Source organism: Ochlerotatus camptorhynchus, unplaced genomic scaffold (genome assembly GCF_037179485.1).
Source record: "Ochlerotatus camptorhynchus isolate MF236.1 unplaced genomic scaffold, CSIRO-AGI_Acam_v1.1 ptg000046l, whole genome shotgun sequence".
Lineage (NCBI taxonomy): Eukaryota > Metazoa > Arthropoda > Insecta > Diptera > Culicidae > Ochlerotatus > Ochlerotatus camptorhynchus.
In genome coordinates, this window is record NW_027040537.1 from 2321641 (window position 1) to 2331111 (window position 9471).

General features: G+C 41.2%; 2 protein-coding genes across 3 annotated transcripts; one reads left to right on the top strand and one right to left on the bottom strand.

Moving 5' to 3' along the window:
* The first annotated feature begins 1236 nt into the window (after window positions 1–1236).
* Window positions 1237–3838, top strand: Mps1 (Monopolar spindle 1). Of its 2 annotated transcripts, none has more exons than XM_065239015.1 (5): window positions 1237–1571; window positions 1651–1694; window positions 1762–2812; window positions 2877–2983; window positions 3046–3838. In XM_065239015.1, the coding sequence occupies exons 1-5, from the start codon at window positions 1434–1436 to the stop codon at window positions 3689–3691; spliced, it is 1986 nt and encodes a 661-aa protein (XP_065095087.1). In that variant the 5' UTR covers window positions 1237–1433; the 3' UTR covers window positions 3692–3838. The 2 variants fall into 2 exon arrangements, with proteins under 2 accessions (XP_065095087.1, XP_065095085.1); XM_065239013.1 differs by having other exon boundaries at window positions 1237–1567; window positions 1644–1694.
* A 455-nt stretch (window positions 3839–4293) lies between these two features.
* LOC135717018 (O-glucosyltransferase rumi homolog) lies at window positions 4294–5816 on the bottom strand. Its single transcript, XM_065239044.1, has 2 exons — window positions 5579–5816; window positions 4294–5518 (listed from the first exon to the last, which is right to left on the bottom strand). The coding sequence occupies exons 1-2, from the start codon at window positions 5718–5720 to the stop codon at window positions 4452–4454; spliced, it is 1209 nt and encodes a 402-aa protein (XP_065095116.1). The 5' UTR covers window positions 5721–5816; the 3' UTR covers window positions 4294–4451.
* Between the last annotated feature and the right edge of the window lie 3655 nt (window positions 5817–9471).

Below are 9471 nucleotides of genomic sequence, written 5' to 3' on the forward strand. Positions count from 1 at the left end.
ATCGATTGTTGGCAATAGATTTACTTGTAACTGTATTTTATTTTATGGTAATTGTATGGTTATTTTTTTCCGGGATGGTTCTTAACAACCCATTATTTGTAAGGCCCACTTCCAAAAAACTATAATACTTAAGGTCGTTCATGTAAAGTTCCATAACCATTTCAGTTGAAGTTTAGCAGGGATTATAAACAATTTTAACCATTTTAGGTAAGGTCAATTTATGGTTCGCGCTTATGCACCCCTCATTTTATCTGTCAAACTTTCATAGCGAATCAAAACAAACATTGTGTAGTAGTAGAATTTCGACTAGAATGGGGTACATTAATCGTTTGCTTGGGACCAATAGACCAGTCAAGTAGTGAGGCAAATTAAAATCGTTAGTTTCGTATTGATTGTTGCTATAACTCTTTTGATCGAGAATCCATAACGGCCGATTCAAATGTGTAGCGATTCCATTTTTCAAAACCATAGAAATATTTTATCTAGATAAAAATAATTTGTCCGAAATAGATTATAGAGTTCTCCAGATGCACAAAAGTGTGCGTGAGACCGCGCGCTACCTTTTTAAGTAGTTGTGATATCGCGATACCTTTTTGTTTCTTCTTCTTCTTCGTTTTTACGTATGGATGTTGGATTTTAGTGTTCGTGAGATTGCGCTTGGAGATCTCTATACACGAACCAACTCATAAATTTTGTACGCGTGTTCGTGGCCATAGGATAAATATTTTCCGCAAACACGGCGGCAGATGTCAGTTTCGGGGTCAGTTTTGTGCTTTGATCAGAAATTACTTTGTAAATTCGACAGTGAGCATGCATAAGGGCGTAAACGTGATGATCGATTCTCTTCGTCGATTTTCTCTTTTGTTAATAATCGCTAGAATTGAAGCTTCTCGGTGCGTTTGTTGTTGCTTTTGATAGCCAATACAACCTGTTACAACTCTGCATTGAACAAATTCTAGAAAATTGTATCACTTAGCTGTAGCAATGCAAAGAGAAAATCGATGAAGAGAATCGATCATCGCGTATACGCCCTTATGCATGCTCACTGTCGAATTGTCTCGTAAATTGTATGATCATTCATGTTTGTCGGTGTAATTAGTTCAAATTTTTTTGAGTGATTTTCAAAAAATTAACTGGCAACTCTGGTCGTAGTTATGCATAAAATGTTTGTCAGGTTGGTAGCAATGAAAAATTCAAACGCACTGTCAAAACAAAACATTCGCATGCGATGTTCGTTTCGTTGTTGCCCGCGGTCCATCGATAAAATTCACAACAGTCGTTTTTCTTTCACCTAATTTTCTTTTGAGTTCTCGATTTTTATTCAAATCCTCAAAACAATCAAGTGCTTCGCGTGCGTGACAATTTCAAAGCGCAGCGCTCCCACCAGCTGGTCATCGTCGTTGGCACTGCTAGCGACAGCGAGCGACACCGCCATGTCGGTGTTCCACCCAAAACGGTTAACCGACGGACACGAAATCGAACAGCAGATGGACCAAGATGGACAGGATAGTGGTGATATTCTGCTGCAGACGTCCGGAACGGGGACCTTGGCGAACGTTAGTTGCAGGTTTGTTGATTGAGGATTGAGAACATTGTCGTTCGTAACGAGCGTTTATTTTGTTTTTTTTTATTTGTTTATTCAGAGATAAGGATTCCTCGGAGGAGCGATCACCGCGACACAGATCTACTAGAAGGTGTGTTTGAAAAACTACTGTTGTTTGATGATAAAATGTGTATGATATTGATTGTGATTTTTAATAGCTTCCAGCCGAAAAGGGTTTCTGAGCTGCCTCCGTTGGAATCGGAATCGGATTCAGATGACGAGAATAATTTGAACTGTGCAATCTTAAACGATTCATTCCTGCTGACCCCTTCAAAATGTCCTGATGACATGGATAGTGTAGACAAGGCTCCGAAATCCGTGGCGATTCCGACACAGAAGGAAAATGTACATGCACGCCAAAGACTGGAGGATAGGTTAATTAGTACGGCAGGCCCAGAACCGCATGAGATGAAGGTTTTAAAACGGGTTCCCCTTTTGGATCGATGTCAGTTTTCCCTTCTTAACCAGAACGATTCGAAATGCTCGAAAACGCGAGACTCGGGTATCAGTAGTACAACTTCGTCGGTGCTTTCCGCCGTAGAGCAGCCAGTGACAGAGATTGGGATCAAACCTACCAACAAGGACGAAGTGGACGAGGCAGAGCTTGGAAAGAGTCTACGGGAACAGAAAATTCAATCTCCTTCTAAGGATCACCTGTTCGTGACGCCACGAGACAAGTTTCCACGGAGCCACGCTCGAGGAATATCCTCTCGAGTGATTTCTTCGACAGCGGGTCGTAGTAAATCTCGGACTACGTTGGAAGATGAATTCAAATCTCAGAAGATATTATTCGCAACGCCTTTGGCCACTGGTTTGTCCAGGCTTCCGGTGAACGCCAATGATAGCCTATCGTTGTCCCTGGTCGATACTCCCATCAAATCGAAAGACAGGCCACTGTCACCAATCGTGGAACAGCAGCAGCCGGTGCGAGCTACGAAACGCTCGACGGATGAACTTTTCCCAGCAACTCCGGGACCGGAAAAGCGACTATCTCCGGAACCTGTACCACATCCATCGAAGGACGTTCCACCAGTAGCGGCGGAAGAGAAACGAACGACAGAGCAGCAGCAGCAGCAACAGACGAAGCCACTTCCAGTGATTGCCATCAACGGGAAGGAGTATCAGGTGCTGAAGAAGCTGGGTTCTGGTGGGTCCAGTTCCGTGTTCCTGGCCAAACAGGTTGGCACCGGAGTGGAATGTGCTCTGAAGGTGAAAGAGTGGTAAGATTTTGATTTGTTTTTAATGTTAATGGCACGAATTTCTTTGGTTTCAGTTGGTCAACCTTGAAGGCGATGCCAGTCTTGTGGAGGGCTATATTAACGAGACGAAGCTGCTTGCCAAACTACAGGGAAACGAAAATGTAGTGGCTCTGTACGATTAGTAGGTGTAATGAACTGAAATGGCAAAGCTTCCAATTTATTATTGAATTGATTACTTTTCAGTTGCCACCTTCCAGAAGCAAACCAGCTCTTTCTCGTCATGGAGAAAGGCGACAGTGATCTGCACAAATTCCTTCAAAACTATCAAAAGGACATTCCCCTCTACACGCTGATGCAGATATGGTACCAAATGGTGCAATGCGTTCACTACATCCACGAGCACGGTGTCATCCATCTGGACCTGAAACCGGCCAACTTTCTCATGGTCAAAGGACGCCTCAAGCTGATCGACTTTGGCATCGCCAGCAACATCGCATTCGATTCTACCAGTATTATGAAATTTTCCCAGGCGGGCACATTCAACTACATCAGCCCGGAAGCGTTGATCGACACTGAGACTAGCCCTTCCAACTCGCAGCCAAAGATCAAAATGTCCAAGAAATCCGACATTTGGTCGCTGGGTTGCATCCTGTACCTGCTGCTGTACAAAAAGACGCCCTTCGCTCACATCAAGAACATTCACAACAAGGTGAACACCATTACCAATCCGAACACGGTGATCGAGTATCCACCGCTACCCATGTACTATCCGGCCATGTTGCTGGAAATGCTGCAGAGGTGCCTCAAGTACGACGCCAAAGCGCGGGCTTCCACGACGGAGCTGCTACAGTATCCGTTCGATATGGTGATACCGATCGGCACCAAGTGACGTAAGTTTGTTTTCTCCTGTCAGCAGGTGTCGATCTGCTCTGTGTATAGTATTTTCTAGCATTTATCCTGTGTGCTGCAAATATTTATTATATATATTGGCTATTTCTACACAAACTAACAACGTGAACTGAAGGCACAAACAGATTTTATTTCTATTTGATGCAAAATATATGTAGGTATAGAATCGGTTTTATTGTGAACCCTTTGTGTGTGTTGTTCTTTCCAGTGATGACCTTTTCGGATCGTACATCAAACCGAACAATGGACTACACGGCGAATGAGAACGACCCATATTTGAGTTTAGCTTACTCATAAAGTTACTTATCGCTGAGTTCCTGCATTTTTGGCGATTATGAGTAAACTAAACTCAAATTCGGATCGTTCTCGTTCGCTGTGTAGGTCCTAAGTAACATTGAACGATTTTCTTCATCGAATTTCTCTTTCGTTAATGTTTCTTGTCGTGTTTGTTGTATTAGAGCTAGATAAAAATTTCATTGTATGTTGAAAATGAACAAAGAGAATCTATCAATGTTACTTAGGGGTGATGCATATATTATGTCACGCTCTAAGGGGGAGGGGTAATAAGGTTGTAACGAGCAATGAATCAGGTATAGCAAAAAACGTAACGAAAGGGGGGAGGGTGGTTTTTCCTCAATTTAGCGTGACATAATAAATGGATCCTTAGGACCAAATCCATTGTTCGACTTAGAAACGTATAGCGCTTCATTCGTCCTTTCATTCGAGACTCAAACGCTTTTTCAGAACACCTCAATCAAACTATCATCCCGCTTCACCTCATACTTGATCAGCTTCCCATAGCGCCTGAGCAGCTGCCGCCAGTAGCACTCGACATCCTGCATCCGCAGATGGTTCCACACATGCTCGTACCCTCGGTCGGCAATCCCGCGAGCCAAATCGTCATGCTCGGCAAAGAACCGGATCAGCTGCTCCAGCTCTCCCTGGCTGGCACCGACCCGAACCGGAACGTAGTGCACCCACGGCTTCAGCGACGGATAGAAAAACTCCTGCCACTCGCTGCCCACGTGAAACACCAACGACCGACAAAGGAACAGATGCTTGAACCGGAAACTTGCCGCCACTCCGCGGAAATTGAACAAGTACTTGTATTGACAGTGATCTTCCAATCGAACCTCCTTGGCCGGTTCCGCGTTCAGCGTATCCTGTGGCGTTTTCCACGCTTGGTTCTTCGTATACTGAGCATCGACCAGCTCGGGTTTACTGCGCGATAGCAACACCAACGGGTCACGCTCGTCAGACGTCCTTGAACCTCGGAAAAACCCTCTGCCTTTCTTCTTCTTCCACGGCCACGATTCAGCTGCTTTCTTGATCGAAACCCTGTGCTGATCCCATCGTCCCAATCCGGTGGGATAAAGCGAAATTGCCGGTCCACCCTCCCAAAAGCCCCACGTTGGATACATAATATCCAGGTAATCTTCAGTTTTACTAAAAGACAGCACCACCAGTTTCTCCTGATGTCCCCAGTGTCGGTTGATCTGAGGCCAATCGCGACAGTTTATGATCAGCTCCATATTCGGGAGATTCGGTAGGTTCGGTTTGATAAAATGCTCCACTCCAGAGCATCGCGCCGGAAACATGCAATCCTTCTGGCGGTACAGACGATGGTTCACGATTTGATACTTTGTTCCGTACGAACGGGCTCTTTCAACCATCTGCTGAGTGATTCCGGTTTTGAACGGCCGCAGATCTGATTTCAGGACATCCGCGTGGCAAGAACAATTTGCTTGCCGGCACGGTGTGTAGGAAGCCAAAGCTTCCTGGATAAGTGTTACGTACTTATTGTCAGCTAAAATTAATCGAAAAATACTATCAATAACCAAAGGCTGTTAAACTTTCTACAACTCACCGGCCTTGTACAGATCTATCTTGGGCTCATCAGGATCAGGTGATTCTTTGCACGGTTCTTTAGCCAGGCACATGCCATCGTCGGTGAGACCATTGTGGAATGATAATACTAACAACACTATAACTACTTGCGGATACTGCATAATACTGGGGTTGGTACCTAATCTAGGTATATTTAAATAAAATTAAAACTAAAATCGGAATGCAGACGACTGGCGAGATCTGTGTCCGCACGCAAGAACAACGACCAAACAAACGAACGAAGAAAGGAAAATGATTAGGACGCTGACGCTAATCATTTTGACGTTTGTGACGCAGAAGACCGAGCAGATGAACTTGTAAACAGTGAATGAACCAAATGATGAACGATACATGAACCAACTACACGCTAAACAAAATATCTTCTCTTACAAACTTCTTATTCGTGCACGGAACGAAAGTGAGACGTAAAAACTATTGATTTTCATATAAAATTGCGCTATTGGAAAATCTCTTGAGTTTAATACATTCGACAAGATGACAAAGGAAGAATTATTAACAAGTCGAAGCATATGCAGCAATAATATATAGTTAATCACCTCTATTCCCGTTTTCGTACGAACCGGATTCGTTCGAAACGAAAGCAATTTCCCATTCCCGTTTTCGTTCGAAGCAATTCTAACTTTCGAACATCGTTCGTTCGAACGATGTTGCTATTCCCATTTTCGTACGAATGCGTTTTTTTGTCCGCTTTCCAAACGTCACTCCAAACTCGCGAATCGCGAGACAGCCAAGGGATAAAAACTTTGAAATTTTTTGTAATCCCTAATAAAAATGTTAATTTGCTTAACGACGTGTTCGGGGTTGATTGATTGATTTATCTTTAATAAGGAGGCTTTCAGCCTGAGGCTGGTTCGCCTCCAACGTGTTCGGGGTATCATCCAAACTATTTTTGGAATAGTTCAATCATTTGGGTTATCGTTCGTGTATGGTATTTTTTATAAGGGATGGCCTGAGTGTACAAAAAAATCTACAACCAAATTTTTGGTGTTTGATTGTAATAATTTTACTTAAACTTACGTGAAGTTAAAGATCTCATATGGAAATTGATTGAAAAATCATGCAATAAAAATATAATTTAGATTAAAAAAGGATCGAAATAACTAAAAATTTTTGGACAAAAGCATTTATGTAACAGCTTACATAACAAATATTTATGCATTTAATTATGACTCAAAAACATTGCCATAGCCATATACAGTCAAGATTCCTATAGTGTGGATTCGTTCTTGCCGGATTCCTATAGTACGGTCGATCTGGCATTAACGAATACACGTAGCATATGGGATTAGAGCTAATTGGGACCAACCACTGATTGTACGGAAATTTGAAGAGATAACTTTCTGATGTCTTTTGAGAAGTTGTTAAGCAGAATGTTGGCTACCTTTTGGGACGATTCAGTTTCCGGTAGGACACAAGTCTGATCCTGTGGAAGATCCGGAATATCCGTAAAAGTGGCCGATTCATGAAACTGATCATAGAGCTCCGCGGATTTTTCGAAACCACTCATAAACGTCTTATCAGAATGAATTTGGAGTTGTGACCAGAATATTGGTCCTGGTGACCACGGGATAGTTCACCGGAAGATCCGGAACATCCGTAAAAGTGGTCAATTCATGAAACTGATCCTAGAGCTCCACGGATTTTTTGAAACCACTCATAGACGTCTTATCACAATAAATTCGGAGTTGTGTTTGGAAAATGTACTCTGGGGACCATGGAATGGTTCACCGGTAGATCCGGAACATCCTGAAAAGTGGTTAATTCATAAAACTGATCTTAGAGTTCCGTGTTTTTTTTTCGAAACCGCTCATAGACGTCTTATCACAATTAATTCGGAGTTTTGACTGGAATATGGACTCTGGGGACTACAAGATGGTCCACGGGAAGATCTGGAACATCCGTAAAAGTTGTAAAGTTATGAAACTGATCCTAGATCTCCGTGATCTTTCCGAAAATACTCATACACGTCTTATCAGAATGAATTCAGAGTTGTGACCTAAATATTGATTGTGGGGACCACAGGATGGTTCAAAAGAAGATCCGGAACATCCGTAAAAGTGGTCAATTCATAGAGCTCCATGTTTTTGTTAAACCTTTCATAAACGTCTTACTACAATTAATTCGGAGTTTTGACTAGAATTTGGACTCTGGGGACTACAGGATGGTCCACCGAAAGATCCGGAACATCCGCAAAAGTTTTCAATTCATGAGACTGATTCTAGAGCTCCATGAGTTTGCGAAACTACTCATAAAAATTTTATCAGAATGAATTTGGAGTTGTGACCGGAATATGAACGCTTAGACGGAAAATGGACCTTTGGGACCACGAGATGGTTCACCAGGAAGATCCTGAACATCCATAAAAGCCGTATTTATGAAGACAAAAATATTAGCACCAAAACCATCACTTTTGGGTATATGGTGTCTGGGGAAAGCTTGCTTAAAATTGGTGAATTAAAAATTCAACCTTTTTTATTACTTGAGATAGACTAATGCAGTTTTTTTTAAGTTGTAGAACAATCAATTTGAACCAACTTTGCTCATGGCATCAAATTTTTATCTCTTATGGTTCATGACTTATGGTTATTTTAAACAAGTAGGTTGGAGTGGCCCCTAGAAAATCTTTCTTTAAATATTTTTATTGGTGATCAACGTATAAACAATATTTAAAGAAAGCCGATTTTCTAGGGGCCACCCTAACCTCTCGTAAAAACATTATTCTAAATACTTTTAGAACTTTTTATGACGCATATTTTTGCAGAAGTCACTAATTTGAATCTCCCTATTTAAAAGTTATGGCTAGTTTTTGATAAAAAAAAAGATTTTTTTTTTAAATTAAATTAAATACTTTAAACAAAAAACGCCCTCACAGTTTTTCCACAAATACTGAAAAAAAAACACGATCTTTTAAATGAAATCGAAAGTTTGAAAATCGGTTTGCTCCATTTAGAGACATTTTCATTTTAATAGAACCATTTTTTCGAAGAAAATCTCCATTAATTTTCTAATAATAAAGAAGATGGCAGCCTGGTTGCTTCAGCAAAAATATGCGTCATCATAAGTTCTAAATGTAACCAAAACAAGGTTTTTACGAGAAATGAACTTATGAAAAGATATTCGAAGAAATCTGTTTTTATGGGCCATTGTAACCTGCTTGTTTAAAAAATCTTAACTCATGAACCTTAAGAGACAAAAATTTGGTGTCTTGAGCAAAATTGCTTCGAATTGATTGTTCTACAACTTTTAGAAAATTGCATTAGTCTATCTCAAATAATTTTGTTTTTTTCAAATCTCCAATTTTGTGGACCACCCTAATTTCACTAACATAAAAAGATCGGCCAAACAATATGAAGAAACTTTCCCGAAGACACTATATACCTAAAACGTTTGGGCGCAAGCATTTTTGTCTTCCTAAATACGGCTTTGAGACCATTGTGCAGTGGATGGTCTTCCGAAAGATCCGAAACATCCGTAAAAAGGCTCAATCCATGGAACTGATCCAAGAACTCCGTTTTTTTTTCGTAAGCTCTCATAGACGTCTTATAATTATGAATTCGGAGTTATGATCGGAAAACAGACCCTGGAGACCATGAACGCTCCTCTGGAAAATAATAGACAACTCATCAGAATGAACTCGGAGTTGTGACTGGAAAATGGACCCCAGGGTCCATTGGATGGTCCTTCGGAATATCCGGAACATCCATTAAAGTGGATAGGTCAAGAAAACTGATCTAAGCACTCTATGGTTTTTTAGAACTGCTCATAGACACATTTTTTATTTATTATCATGGATGATTTCTAGGTGGTATTTAAGTATTTAATAACTTCTAGACACTTTTAACGGAATTTTTG